The sequence below is a fragment of the Benincasa hispida genome, chromosome 8, assembly GCF_009727055.1.
Source record: "Benincasa hispida cultivar B227 chromosome 8, ASM972705v1, whole genome shotgun sequence".
NCBI lineage: Eukaryota > Viridiplantae > Streptophyta > Magnoliopsida > Cucurbitales > Cucurbitaceae > Benincasa > Benincasa hispida.
In genome coordinates this window covers 1,226,154-1,241,507 of record NC_052356.1, presented here as the reverse complement: position 1 = coordinate 1,241,507, position 15,354 = coordinate 1,226,154, and the positions used below count along the sequence as shown (strand labels likewise).

General features: G+C 35.5%; 2 protein-coding genes across 2 annotated transcripts; one reads left to right on the top strand and one right to left on the bottom strand.

Annotated features, from left to right (window-relative positions):
* The first annotated feature begins 232 nt into the window (after positions 1-232).
* Positions 233-1,012, top strand: LOC120083094. Its single transcript, XM_039038648.1, has one exon. The coding sequence runs from the start codon at positions 233-235 to the stop codon at positions 1,010-1,012; it is 780 nt and encodes a 259-aa protein (XP_038894576.1).
* A 1,027-nt stretch (positions 1,013-2,039) lies between these two features.
* On the bottom strand, positions 2,040-11,341 carry LOC120083114 (N-carbamoylputrescine amidase). The gene is made up of 10 exons (XM_039038670.1): positions 11,181-11,341; positions 10,997-11,098; positions 10,210-10,258; positions 9,277-9,368; positions 8,971-9,122; positions 8,838-8,884; positions 8,698-8,731; positions 6,880-7,046; positions 2,712-2,808; positions 2,040-2,410 (listed from the first exon to the last, which is right to left on the bottom strand). Exons 2-10 carry the CDS (start codon positions 11,083-11,085, stop codon positions 2,235-2,237), a joined length of 903 nt encoding a protein of 300 aa, XP_038894598.1. The 5' UTR covers positions 11,086-11,098; positions 11,181-11,341; the 3' UTR covers positions 2,040-2,234.
* Between the last annotated feature and the right edge of the window lie 4,013 nt (positions 11,342-15,354).

The window sequence follows — 15,354 nt, the reverse complement described above, 5'->3', positions numbered from 1 at the left end:
ATTTGGTTCTAAAACCACTCAACCATATTCCACTCCAACCACCAGGTCCCCAAAAGCCAGGAACTCTCCTTCTTTAAAGCAATTTCTTTTTGATCAATTCAAACCTCATAGAACAATCCCATCTCTTCTTCCTCTATTTCTCTTCATTTTCAACCATATATAAACAACACAGTTTATCAACTTCTCTCTCTCTCTGTCTTTCTCTGCAAATACTGCAGAGACTTATCCAGCCATGGCTGCCTGTGGAAGCCTACAACACATCTTTGAAAACCCATTACCAGAAAGTCCAACCCTTCTTGAAACGCTCTCATCATGGAACCAGATTATGCCTCTGAAGCCGACCGAACAGTCGTCGTTTACTGAGATCTTCGGAGAGCTTCATTTCAAAGAGAGTTTTGTTCCTCATTCTTTCTCGTCTCTGTCGTCTTTGACAGAATCATTGAACTCTCCATCCACCGATGACCTGTGGAAAGAACCATCATTCTCAAATGGTGAACGTGAATCTTCAAGCTTCCATAGGAAAAGCAATAGCTTCTCGTCGACCAATTCGGAAAGCCTACAACTCTGCACAGAAGGGCTTGGATATGAAAGCTTAGATGATGTTGAGGATTTGAAAGAGGGGATGGATGAAAAGGTATGGCAGAGGGAAGATGAAGAGGAAAATACCTTAAAAAAACAGATTCAGCATCCAAGTTTGAAGCCTGGAATGATTAACAGGACAAAATCAGCAAATAGGGAAGATTTTCCTCCACCAATTTCTTGTATGGGAAAGAATGGGAAGCCTTGGGTTGGTTTCAAATCTTATAGGTATGGTGGAAGGTTTATATTGAAGGAAGTAAGAGTTCCCACCCATGAATTTTTACATGCTTCTAGAGAAAATGGACGTCTGAAACTGCATATTCTTGTACCACATGAGCAGACCAGAGAGGCCAAGGAAGAAGACGACAACAACAACGAGAAAAACTGTGAAAATACTATTGGGAAATGTAAGGAGGCTGAAACTAGCCCATGATGATTGCCTTGTTCCCTAGGATTTATCTTGTGTCCAATTCGATTCACTCTAATTTCAGAAACGTTGATCTATGTTTCATATTTTACCAAACAGCATCTGGGATTCTGGGGTAATACCAACTGAATTCCATGGGGCGAAACAATCCATCACAATAATTAAGAACATTGACGATCAATTCAGAATTGTTCCTAACCTCTCACAAAATTGGAAGAATCGTAATTCTCAAGACCAATCTTATTAACTACAAAAAAGAGAATATGACAAACTCATGCACTACACAGCAAAATAGTCTCTGAAAAGCTGATAATGTTTTTAGTACAACCGCGAGAAGGGAGGATTGAACCTTCGACTTCATGGGATGAAGGCCATGTCAATTACCGTTAAACTAGCTCACTTTGGCAAAAACTGATAATGCTTTTTAGAAAATGTAAACATCCTGAGCATTATTTTTGGGAAGAGTGAACAAAGTTCAATAAAACAGAGAAACTCAAGAACCTCAGATTTCTCGTTTCCTAGCTTGGACTATCTAGAACACTCTAGATCACAGTAAATTCATTGAGAAATCTGCACAATAGTTCCTAAAAAAACAAGGGTGAAAATTGGGAAGATATAACTCAAATGTTTTGAACTAGCATCCAATGAACCTTCAATTAGATTGAGCACTACAACTATCCTTCAAAGTTTATTTCATGAGTCGTGTTGCTTTTTTTGCCTTGTTTGGAACAATAAATTGAAATATAGAAAGTAAAGTTGAATAGAAGATAATCATCTCCTAAGGAAAACTAACACCTCATATATTTGAAAGGTTATTTTGTGAGTCTGCGTGAAGGAAAAAAGGGCCCGTGGTGGTTTTATATAAACAAACTAGCTTTTATTAAGATGAACTGAAACTGAAAGTATACAAAGGCCACAGGAAATCAAAGCCCATAAACGATGGTAATAAATAAAAGAGAAACTCATGTAAAATGTGTGCAAATTGAGAACTCTAAGCATCTCCCAATGTTTGAAACAGGTAGAAAATTATGGATTAAATGAAATTTGGAACAGAAATGTAATATAAAAGCTAGTCATAAATATTTCCCACTTTCAAAACTAGATTATTATTTTAATAAATACTTCTTTGTGCTAATCTTTAGAAAATAAACAGGGAAATGGAAGCTGTTTATGCCTAAACTTTTACAACTTTATAGAATAGAAAACTGACACAGTTGAAGACCGAATTTTACAAAATGGGGTTGGTGCCATCTAAAGTCAGAAGCACCTTGTATAGCTCTGGCCGGCGATCGCGAAATACTCCCCAAGCATGTCTCTTGGACTTGATTTTATCCAGATCAAACTCTGCTACTAAAATATCTTCATCCTTATCATTAGCAGCAGCAACAATTTCTCCAGTTGGTCCTGTCATTAAATAATTCACATTAATATAGTACCTTTTTTCTCCCTTTTTTTAAAGAACTGGAAATGGGCTAACCACCCCACCAAATAAAGTAACCTCTCCTCATGAATGAAGGAGAGAATACAACCTGGAAAGCTCAATTTCCAAACAAAAGAATCACCAAGAGAGGATGCCGAAACAGCAATGAAATTGGCTGTTTTGTTCTCCTCTCTAGCACCTTCTCATAAATCCAATTATGTGCAAAAAATAAATGCATACTTCAGTGCAAGATGCTTTGTAGATGACATATTATTTACATAGTACCTGCTATAAAAGAGTTCCCATAAAACGTGATCTCGCTTTTTCCATGCTCTGTCTCAATAATCTCCGTTCCAATGCGGTTTGAAGCCACTAATGGCACCTGAATGTTCTTACATTAATGAGGTTTCTTTACCATACAAAATGCATGTGACTGTGTGGTATAATGAGAATCCTATTTTCTTTGAGAAACATTCAACAAAATTTCATTGATGAGATGAAATTACAAAACGGTTATAGAAGCCATGTGTTTTACAAGAAGCTATTCCAATGTGCAATAAGAGATGTAAGACTGTAATCACAAAAGTGTGGGGTGAATTTATACCAAGATATAGAAATATGAATAAGATGTTCCATAAAGATAGGGAATTTGGTTGCTTTGTCTTTAGAAATGTGGTGGCTTCGTTCAAAGGAAGGTTGAAGGGTTAGTATGTTGGGCCGAGGGTGTAGAAAGGTGTAACGAGCCCTTAAGAGGCACCTAGAGTGAGAGGTATCCAGTTGGTTGTTCAAGGTATGAGCTGTGGTTTGATGAGGGGGAGCAGGGAATGTATGGTCTTTTCATTACAGAGGGGGCTATGTTGATATGGGGGGATCTGAATAACAGTGGTCGCAGGGTGTGTGGCATAGATAGTCTCGCTTTGACAATGGCACTGGCAGGTAGGTATATTAGTCATTGTTTTGGGTTTCGACCCATGCACTCTGGTGACATACTCGATGTGATTTTCCAACTTAAATAAAGAATCAACAAAAACAATAGTTTCCTGTGAGGAAAATGAAGGTAGGTGTATCTCCATCGGCAAGAAACCTGTGTGATCTTTACCTTAAGACAAATCTTCATCATGTCCATTCAAGTAAAGTCTTCTTTGCAATTTCAATCAGGCCACCACAAGTGTTACCAATATATTTGAATGCGACTATGCTCCATCTATCAAGAGGCAAGTTTTTATCTTTATCCAACCTCCATATGAAGGGACTTTCTAGTCTTTGGCAAGAGTGTTATGTCCCCATTTTTCATAACTAACTTGGTAATCTCCAACTGTGTACCAACCACTGATGTTCACTAACCTAGTTGCTTGTTCGGCACTTTCACAAAATAGGATGGCCTTGTTGGCTTGAAAAGCAATAAGAGAGCAGAAATCACTTATGTTCTGTTTAAGGACATTTAGTAAGACATACCAGTCGTCGTAGAAATGTTGTCTACAAAGGATGACAACGAAGGACAGGTTCAAGGTGGCAAGGTCAAAAGAAACGTGGTTATTGGGTGGCTTTGGAAAGGGCAGAGGAGAGACATTAATGCTATTTCGGAGGATGGACACTTTAGTTTAGCTAGCTTGTCCGTGTCCGACACTTGGACACTCTGACACTTGTTGGACATGTAACGTGTGAACCCCAAACCCTACTTTCCCTAATTGAAAATGTTCATTGATGTAGTTGTTTGTTAAATGGGTTAACTTATGAGTTAATGTCAAATTGTAGGGAAATTGGGTAAGGAACAAGGAAGAAAAGAAGGAAAGGTTAAGTTGTGAAGCATGGCTCTCGGATGAATTTTGAGTTAGCCTAGCAAGGCAAAAATTTGGCTAAGTGTTGCCATAGAGTGGCCTTATGCGTTGGTTTTGCTCTTAGAGGTTAGACGAGCTCTTGAGGAGGCTAAGTGTGGCCAAGTGTGTGGGAGCTAGGCGTTAGTGTGCAGCAAATTGACGCCTAGGACAAGGCAAGGCCGAAGGTGGGACATGCGTTGACACTAGTGTTGCCGCCTAGCCAAGCTTGAAACCTAGAATTTTTCTAAGTTGAAGCACCTAGAAGGTATGCATTGGGAGGTGAAGTCGTTTATTAAGAAGATCAAAAGTTTATCTTTGAAAGTTGATCATAAAAGGGAGACCCTTTCTAGTAGCTAAAGTATAATTTGTGTCCATAGGATTGACACCAATAGGAAAAGCTTATCATCCATTAGGGAGTCGCCAAAAGCCGTGAGTGACTAAGTGTTTATAATGTTTTAGAAATTCATGTTTCAAATGGAAGTTTTATCTCATGCTAAGTTATTTTACAAAGAGTTTTCCAAGCAAATGTATGATTCCAATGCATGCTATTTAAAGAGTCGTGAAGTATGAAGTTTTCAAACGCATACTAACTCTTCAAAGTGAGGCTTTATAACATGTATTAGTTTGAAACTATTTCAAGAACATGAGGTATGTGTTGGTAGTTATGTTTTGAGCTTGAATGTTGAACTTAACTCATGTTATTATGATTTAAGCTTACATGATTCAGTAAAAGAGATTTTAATACATCAAGCTCAATACTGAAGGACTTAAAGAAGGTATCTGAGCAGTAGTACCTAAGGTATGACGGTACTTAGTTATAACCACGTGCACGTAGGTAGTTTGACATTGAGAGATCGAGCAAAAGAGTTCTCTCTCGACTAAGGCTAGATGTTGAGGGTTTGAGCAAAAGGATTCACTCTCAACTAAGAATCAGTTTAAGCTATATGACCAAACATGTTATGATAAAAAAAATTTCATGTTTAGTTGTTTGGAAAGATTTTATATTTCATTGTACTGTTTTCTAGTACAATTAGAAGTAGGAAAACTATGTCTTATTAAGTCACTCACTGGGCTAGTAGCTCACCCCGTTTTACATGTTTCTTTTCCCCAGGTAGCGGTCAACTCCCCAAAAGATAACTCTGTTGCTGCTCTGCCACTCAAGAACAAGAACTTTAGTTTTCTAACCCATTTAGGTGTTTGTCTGTAAATATTTGCATACATGTTTTGTGCATATAGGGACTAGTTTGTGAGTTGGGGTCCTTAAGATCTTATTTAAGTTCACTCTGTTTATGTTATTTATGTATGAGACCTTGGTGGTTGTGATTGTTGGTTGTTGAGTACTTTATACACGTTTGATGTTATCAGGGTCTCTAGACAAGCTTAGCAGGTTAGTAGGCAATAAGTGCCAACAAAAGGGTTGGTAACTGCTGCAGTCATATCTACTTCCAGGTTAAAAGGATAGTCTAGGAGGGAATGTGACATGACAGACACTTGTTAGTGCAACGATTGTGTTAGACATGCATAGAATACTTGTCGAGTAGACTAAAAAGATGTATATATGACAATAATAATAACTTTTGAGTGTGAAATACATCAAACTAAGTTTTTTTAAGCTTATAAATGCATCAACCCATTTACTTTGAATTTTCTTTTGGTATAAAAATAGTATATATTTTCTAAAATGTATATTCTAATACGCGTGTCCTTGCACAAGGGGTCACGGGTTCAATCCATGATGGACACCCAAATGTTGTAGGGTAATTTAAGTGTCTTTGCCGTTTTGTGTCCTAGATTTTTAATATACGGTGTGTCGCCGTGTATGTGTCGTGTCCTTGTCTCATATCCGTATATGTGCTTCTTAGGTAAGAGGGTGCATTAATGGAGTACAAGGGAGAGGAGATTCAAGGAGATGGTTTTCAAGCAAGTCTATAAATAGATGCCCATACTCTTTGGATTTTCCCTACCGGGACAGTAGTTTTGGAGCATCCTCCATGGCTTTCAAGTTTTGCTAACTTGCACAGTGATTGGAGAGTTTTTCCACGCAGAAAACATGTCTATGAAAGTCTTCTTTGAAAAATAAACGGTTGAAAGGCGAGTTGAGTAACTGCTTCAACATTGAAGAGAGCCAGAGCAAGGTGCTGTGATTAAGGCTGAAAAAGAAGGATCAATCTCACTGGTGTTTGGTAAGGCAGAAACTTTGGGTTTGGGTTTTTCAATCAAGGCCGAGAAAAGGATTCACGACCGAAAGAGATGAAATGGGTTTTGATTCCAGCCCTTAGAAGATAGGCAAATGATTGGCGGCTGTCATGATGGAACTTGGCGGTGAGGGAGAGGGTGGGTAGAGGAGACACTTCTCCTTTCTCTTTTGTATGAGAATCCAAGGTCATGCCTAAGGTAAGTTACTGTATCCAACAAAAGCACCAAACAGTACGTTTAAAAGCAAAGACTTTACATCCACACACAAAATTAATATACTAATTGTTCAATGATTGTTCATTAGTAGGCCAAGGAGGTTCCAGAAAAGACAACTCATTTAAAAGGCCCTCAAAAAAACCAGATAAAAAAAAAAAAAAAAAAAAACTAATTCTTAAGCTAATCTAATGTATACTTAGGTATGTTGTCATCTAGAAACATACCACATTAGCACCAGCATGCCCTTGCATTACTCGTTTCCAGTGATCACAAGAGTCAAGTCCTTCATCTTGAGGTTCAGAACCAATAGCTGTAGGATAAAACAATATCTCTGCACCTTGAAGAACCATCGCTCTGGCTGTCTCCGGAAACCACTGATCCCAGCAAATTGCTGAAATAAAAGTGATTTTGCATATTTACCTTCTAAATACTGTTGCTTAAATTTTCTCAAGTATTACATGCATTGAACTTTTAGAAAACTACATGTTACCTCCAACAACCAACTTTGCTCATTTTCAAATTAGACCATAAAGTTCTTAATTCAAAAGTACAGTCAAGTTTAAAGATGGAAAAGAATCGTCCTCACTATTTAGCACTAACCAGCCACAACATTAAAATATTTTACGTTTTGAATATAATGCTTAAATGCATAAGATAAAATGCAAATTTAAAAAAAAAAAAAAAAGGGAAGTGAACAAAGTCTTCAACCTGGGATCAAAGTCTGAATCACATATAAAAAGGCATGCAGACTATTTAGTAAGGAATTGATGTATAATATTAATATCCAAGAACCCAGTTTTTAAAATTTGCAACTCGGGTTACATAGTTTTTTCTTTTTACTTTACCAATGTCCAGTAGAAGGATCGTAGGAATCCATTTAGCCAAAAGTATGAGAAACCTTAATCAACATTTACAAGATGTAGCTACAAACCAGACCCCACCTTGAAATGGTTCCTACACTAATTTCAATACAAGGGAACTAACTATATTTTCACTTATTGATAGATTTCTCACCCCCTAAGTAAAATATTGAATTTGTCCATTCAGGGTAGAGAAAAAGGAGAGGGATACATCTGATCGCTACCTATTCTCTGAGTGTCACGAGTGTTACCCTTCTCTGCCTGATCACTACCTAATTTTACTTGAGGTGGGTAAAATATTTCACATTCTAAAAATGAATGAGCATAGGCTTGCTTATGAAGGTTAAACCAAACAAAACTGGCTTGGCAAGTACTAATATGGATCCTCGGGAGACAAAGCATACTCATTTGGTTGCCTGGTGGAAATTGGTTGCTTCATTACTTAACAACGCCGTTAGAACCATGCTCTCTTCTCTCTCTTCTCCCATATCTATCCCCACTGTACCTTTTTCTCCTTATGTTGAACATCGATTCTCTTCATTATGTAACTTCTAGGATGTGATGAAGGCATTATGGAGGTGTCAACCTAATTGAGATGTTTGGGTACGCCTGCTAATCCCCTTGCACTGTTCTGTCTTATAGTTTGCTTCAATTATTAAGTATCTTTGTAATTTGAGCATTGGACTCTTTTTATTGATAAATGAAAAGTTTATTTCCTTTAAAAAGAAAATAATTGCAATTTTTTGTCAATGTCACCAGGGGAAACCCTTAGTAATCCCCTTGATTTTCTTGGGTTGCATACTTTTCCATTCAAGATATTTGTCTTAATTGGGCTGTTTTTTCCCACCATCTTAATTTCTCGATTGGTTTTTGGTTTAGATTCATGTGTATTTGGCAAATTTATTTGTTTCTATTATTGTAGTTTGAGCATTAGTCTCTTTCCAATGAAAGGAGTTATTTCCTTTTGAAAAAGAAACAAAATAAATAGATAGATTTATGCATCAATCAACAAACAACATGGCATGCCAACATTTCCTTTTGATTTAACTCTTCTCTATTAGTGAACAGTAGTAACTAGCTATAGTGTCTGAAATGATTAAGGACCGAACTGAAACTTCTAAAAGATTATGACAAAACTATAGAATTTTAGAATAGTGAAAGAAGCAAACAATTATATCTCACCAACTCCAATTTTCGCAAATTTTGTCTGGAAAACCTGTTCAAGCACCAAAAAGGTTCCCCATGAGCTCCACTTGTTATTTAATTCAATTCAGATTTTCCACATAATGTGTAGACTAAGAAGAATAAAGACAAGCACTCACTTTAAACCCCGTGTCACCAGGATTAAAGTAGAACTTCTCCTGATAGCCTGTAGAAAATGAATGTTAAATATAAAAACTACAAGAAGAAAAACACACAAATTTCTGTGTAAGGAAATTTATGCTTTTTCTCTACCTGGTCCATCTGGGATATGGGACTTTCTGTAAAGTCCAAGATCTGACCCATCAGCATCAATTATGGCTATGGAGTTATAATGGGCATTATTAGCTTCCTCAAAGAAACTAACAGGAATTACCACACCTAACTCTTTTGCAAGTTGTTGCATCCTAGACAAAAAGCAGATAATAAGTCTGACAGAAAAGTAACTATAAGAGATGAAGTCAATAATGAATCTTTGTCCCTCTGCTATGAGGTCTAATAAAGTGTAAACCTATCCTAAATGCCACATAAAGAGACATGTCATTGTCAATTCAGCTTTACCTAAGAATTGTAGGATGGCCTTTATAAGGCTTAGCTCGTTGAATAAAATCCTCCCTTTGTGCCTGGCAGAAGTAGTAACCTTCAAACAGTTCCTGGGTAAATCCATGAGATAAAGTTAGGCAGCAAAATAAAAAACAAAGAAAGAAAGAAAGAAAGAAGACAGCTAGTTGCTACCAGTTGAGTAAAACAACAAAGAATCACTGTATCTCGTCTCGTCTGTCAGGATCTTTGCAATAGATGTATAAAGCACTATTTAAACAAGAAGACAGCAACAAGATAAAACCCAACGAAACATTCTCTGAATTTATGCATATGCTGCACTAGCATTTGATTCAGGCTCTTATATATATCATTTTCCTTGAATAACATATTGCCTTTGAATCGTGTTGGTTGGTTGGTTGATTAGCTTCTTGTTTCAATTCTAGGTTGTATAAAGTTAATAGATTGCGTTTGTTTGGAAGAAACTTCTCTAAGTGATTTCTTCACATTTTTTGAGGTTTGAGTTGTATTTCCTCATAAATATTTTTAATTAAATCATTTCCATTTAAATATTGATATTTTTATCATTTTGAAGTAGTAAGTACTACATAGGATGTCACTTTGGCCTCTGGATTTGAAAAGACCAATTGTGTGTGATCTCTTAAAGGGGGGAAATCCCTATTTCCCATTGCCTCCTTGATGTGAACAATGAAGTCAGATTCTTGGTCCATTTGTTTATTCACTGCTAATTTGCAAGGAAGCCATGCTTCAAGCAGCTTTCTTAGTTCGATTCTTCATCCGTTTCTCACAATTGGCAGCTTTAATTTCTTTTTTTGTGGCCGTGCTCTAGAACTAAAAGTCTAAAATATATAATTAAAAAAGCAAGCATCAATGCAAAAAACTCAACCTTTCAAAGGGAAAAGTTTATAGATTTACAATTTCTAGTTCGTATACCTGGATTAGTATTATGTTTGCACCCTTTGCATGGGCCGATCTAACCAGCCTGCAAAGAATTAGAAGTGCAAGCTGTATCAAACACATACAGAGAAATCAACTCGAAACAGCACTCGAATGTAGCCTTCAAGTGGAAGCATTAATATATAGAATAAGCTCACGTGTTTTAATCAGATTCATTGCTAAAGAAAATGAATTAGAAGTCCAAGCTGTATCAAACACATACTCAGAAACCAACTCGAAACAGCATTCGAAGGTAGCCTTCAAGTGGAAGCATAAACATAGAATAAATGAATATATATATATACACACACATGTATATAAAGTTGAATGTATTCTCAAAATCGAGGTTGAAGGTTGGATCCCGTGTTGTACTAAAAAATCTCAGCAAGAAAGAATTTAGAGGAGAAATCTCATAAGCTCACATGTGTTATAGTCAGATTCATAGCCAAAGGAACTGATACAGAAAAAGAGAGAGAGAGAGAGAGAGAAGAATTAATAAAACCAAATTGTAAATACAGAAAGACGACAGCATAAAACCTCTGTAATCAAATAAAAACTAATATTCATCAGCTATGATAGAATAATCCTGTAGATAACAAGAAAAAGAATCCCTTATCACAGTGCCTAAAAGTTGAACCAAATCACCATACAATAATGACCAAAAGCAAAGAGAAGCAAAACCAACCAACGCGATGAATAAGTAAGCAGCGATTGAAGCTTAATCAAGGAAGAGGAGTAACAACAGAAATCCCAAGTAAAAAAGCATTGAGAAAAATAGTGAAACCTTTCTGCAGTGGCAACATTAGTAGAGATATCATCAGTACAAGCAAATTGCAGGGCTGAAACCGAAACCTCTCTTCTTGCCGTCGCCATGTTGGTTTCTTCGCTGTGTAGGTTGATGATCAAACAGTATGAGTGTCTCAACTGTCCAAATAAATTCCAAATTAAAGAAGAAAAAATCGACAGACCTTGAGATCGAGTTTTGCAGGTTGGCGTGGCAGAGTGAGGTTGCAGTCGAGAAGGAGGAGAAAGAAAATTGAGTATGGAGATGTGCTGCGACCGATAATGGTGGCTAGTTTGTGGGGTTGGCGACGGTGTACGGAAAAAACAGATACAATTGATGTTCCATCTCAAAATCAATTGACAATTGATAATTAGAGAACCCATCTATTTTATAAAAAGTATGAGTCTCCTTGATTTTTTTTAACGTGGGATTCTCAACCATTATTTTATTAATAATAGTTGGCAGTCATTCAGATTTTTTGATCGTAGTCATGTATTCATGCAGCCTAAATTATTTGACCTGTTGACTACAACTTATTTGTCTAGTCCAAGAGCCAATTTATTAGGTTTTTTAACGAAATTTCATACAGATATTTAATATTTTATTTTATTTATAAAAAAAAATTATTTCAAATTGAAGATATTACTATATATTTGAGATTAAAAATGTTAGGGTAAATGGATAAAAATAATCAAACTCAAATCTACCGACATTTAAAATTAATTGGCTAAACATTGAGTTTGATAATTTTTATCAACTTAATCTAACTTATATTGATGAGCCAAATACCTCTTAAATTTTTAAGGATAGGTTTAAATAGTCTCTTTGTTAATAAAACTATTAAATTTAATCATAAAATTGACTAAATGATGATGTGGTAAGAAAGCTTTAAATTATTATTTTTTTTATTTTTTCCTCTTTTCCTCTATCTTCTTTCCCCTCTCTCCTCCAAGTCCTCCATTTCCATCCTCTCTTTTCCTCTATTAACAAGTATTTAATTATGAGCAAAGTTTCCACTCGATTCTAATCTTTCTTCAACGAGCACACATCTGAGAAGAATGTTGTGTTAACTTTGGGGAGCAATCGCCAGAAGCCGATTTATCATTAAAGTCACACCAATTTTACTTTCAAAGCAGTAAATCTTTCACGACACAACAATGATTGATATCCGGAATGTAATATTTTCCTCCATATATAGACTTAATGTGTCATTTTAAATGCACAAACATCAACTTTGTTGGCATTTTTATTTTAATTTTCCCGTAACCCTTATTTTTTTCACATTAATTTTGCTTTGAAGGCATGGACGTAGATCTGAATCTACTTCTAATTCATTGCATTATTTCTCTCTCTTTACTTCTAATTTCTCAAGAGAGAAACTTTTAGAGTGAAAAAGTTTGTGAAAATGTGTTTCTGTGTGATTGTGGGTAGAATTCTCAATTTCTAAAGAGAGATCATTATTGAAATCCAAATTTTTTCTAAGACATTTTTGTTAGGAGAAATGGTATTTAAGAACTGAATATACTAGTAAACTAATTGCACCTTAACTAGATACAATACACACACCAAAATGAGTATAACTCTACTGACATCAAATATGTACGATAACATTGACACTAGAAGTGAGAACACCCACCCAACAATTGTAAAAAAAAAAAAATATATGGTACATTGACATTGCTTTAGATGACCAGAAGAAGACTGCGTTCACTTATCTGTATGGGACGTATGTCTTCAGAAGGATGCCTATCGGGGGTCATGCAATGTTCATGCCACCTTTCAACGTTTTTGGATGGTCACCTTCCACGTCTTGATTGAGGATGTTATTGAGGTTTTTATGGATGATTTTTTTTCTTTTGTTTTCGATTCTTCTTTTGACAATTGCTTATCTAACAAAGGTGCCAAGATACCAACCTTGTCTTGAAATAGGAAAAATAGTCGCTTCATGGTAAAGGAAGGAATTCCACTAACGCAAAAAAGTTTCTAGAAAAAGTTTGGAGGTGAATAGAGCTAAGATTTATATGATCGAACAATTGGCCTCTCCAATGGATGTGAAGGGCATCCATAAATTTTTTAGACTTGTGGGGTTTATCGTCGTTTTATAGAGGAATTTTTTAAAATAACTAAATCCTTTGTATAATCTGCTTGAGAATGATAATTTTATTTTGACAATGCATGTTTACTAGCTAGCATTTAATTTGAGAAAAGAAAAGTTGACTTTCCTCCCCTCTTATTGTTGTATCTGATTGGAGACAACCGTTTGAAATAATGTGTGAGGTAAATGATCATGTTGTAGGTGGAGTCTTGGGCCAAGTAGAGAAAATTTGTTTAGGGCAATTTATTACGTAAGCAAAATTAGAGATGTGTACGAGGCAGGATGGGGTTGGGGATGTTATTTCCCATCCCCATCCTAGCTCCCAATTTCATTCTTCATTCCGTCAAAATTCCCACAGGGATCGGGGCGAGGATTTTTTGCAAGGAATTTGCGGGGATTGGGTTTCTCGTGGGAAATTTTTTCCTTTGTTTTTTTAAAAAAATCAATTAATTTAAATCACTAATATGGGCAAATTTTAATTAAATAATTAACTCTTGTTTATTATAATTATAATTTTGGCCTAAAAAATTAGTCAACTCTTTTAGTAGAAAAAAATAAATATAAATCAAATTATTCACATATATAATCTAAATTTAATATTCAATTTAAACATATTTATTATTTTAACCAATAAATAGTCAAACTTGAAATTTAAATGTAATGTTTATACAATAATAATAACATAACATTAAATAGTTATACTAAATAAATAAATTGAGACTAACTAGGGTGGGGACGGGGAATTTTAGCTCATGGTGAATTTTTCTCCCACTCCCTCCCTCATTCCTGCCTAATCGGGGAATCTTTGTCCCGATCAGGGCGGGCCCCGTCTCCTCAAAAAAATTGAACATCTCTAAGCAAAACTCTTAATAATGCACAGTTAAACTACAATACTACTGAGAAAGAGTTGCTTGTTGTCGTTTTTGCTTTCAATAAGTTTAAATCCTATTTGCTTGGTTCTAAGGTTATAGTGCACACTGACCATGCTTCATTGAAGATTTTATTTGCTAAAAAAGATGTTAAACCTATATTAATAAGATATTATTGCACGAATTCAATTTCACTATGAAGGGTAGGAATGGTTATGAGAATGTAGTAGCTGGCCATTTGTCTCGGATTGAGAGTGACCAATAAGTGGGGCAAATTTCTGAGGGTTTCACTGATGAACAACTGTATCAGGTTAAAGGAATGTTTATTTGAAGGATGCGTGAACACCCTGAAAGAACCTGTGAAGGCCCTAAGCGGAAACGTGGATCGTCTCAATTTTTTTGTCTTCACATAACACAAATTACATAAACATGATTATGCAAAAGACACAAATATACAGCATGCAAAATAAAATTAAAGAAAGAGGAATAATAGGGTCTGAGAAACTCTTACCTTTTAAGAACAAATTTCCTCACGAGAATTCCCTTTTCCAGATTGTCACAAACAAAATATGATCAATCTCCAAATAGTCATCACCACGAAAATTTTCTCTGTATTCTCTAGAATGAGAATCCAAGAAGTTGTGTGGGTTCTTGGGATTTTGGGAGAGAGGGAGATTGAGATTTTAGAGGGGAAAGAAGTCTGGGAGAGGAAAAAAAACAGAGAGAACCTTTTTTTTCTTTTTCATAGAGCTCTATCTTTCTTCCCAAAAATGGTGAAGAAAGAAATCTCATAACCACCACACTCACACACGTAGTGAGTTGAGAGAGATTAGGGGAAGTTATTTCTCTCCCTAAATTTCAAAAAATTAAAATTAATAGATAATAAATTAATTAATTTTAATATATATATATATAACCTATAGTTGAATATCGTATCATATATAATATAACCTATAGTTTTTAATTCTCTCGTCAATGGTATTTAATATAAATCACATTTATATTAAATTTAATTATATGAATCCAATTCATATAATTAATATTTAAATCATATTCAAATATTTATTTTCTCTCATAATATATCAAATACATTATAGCAATTATTGAAAGAGTTAAACAACATGCAGCGGAAGTATCAAGGATCTATAAGCATTCTAATTCACTAATTTTAGCAAAAACTAAAGCATGCTCTTCTCAAAAAGTGGGTTTTCAGAACATACCTTTGATGAACTCTCCAAGAAAACGTTTGTTCAGTTGTTGTCTTCACTTGATATTAACATGAACCACCTCAAAGTCTTCCCTACCATGCTCTTGGAGCTTTAGGCAGAGTTGTGGGACTCAAGAACAACTTGAAGATGTGAAGAAACAAGAAAAATTCACAACAGCCCAACTGA

Coding starts and splice junctions, on each gene's coding strand:
- LOC120083094 (XM_039038648.1), top strand. CDS start 233: ATGGCTGCCTGTGGAAGCCTACAACACATCTTTGAAAACCCATTACCA.
- LOC120083114 (XM_039038670.1), bottom strand. CDS start 11,085: ATGGCGACGGCAAGAAGAGAGGTTTCGGTTTCAGCCCTGCAATTTGCT. Junction 9,369..10,209: donor CAAACATAATACTAATCCAG/GTATACGAACTA, acceptor GGATTTACCCAG/GAACTGTTTGAAGGTTACTA. Junction 2,411..2,711: donor TGGGAACTCTTTTATAGCAG/GTACTATGTAAA, acceptor ATTTAATGACAG/GACCAACTGGAGAAATTGTT.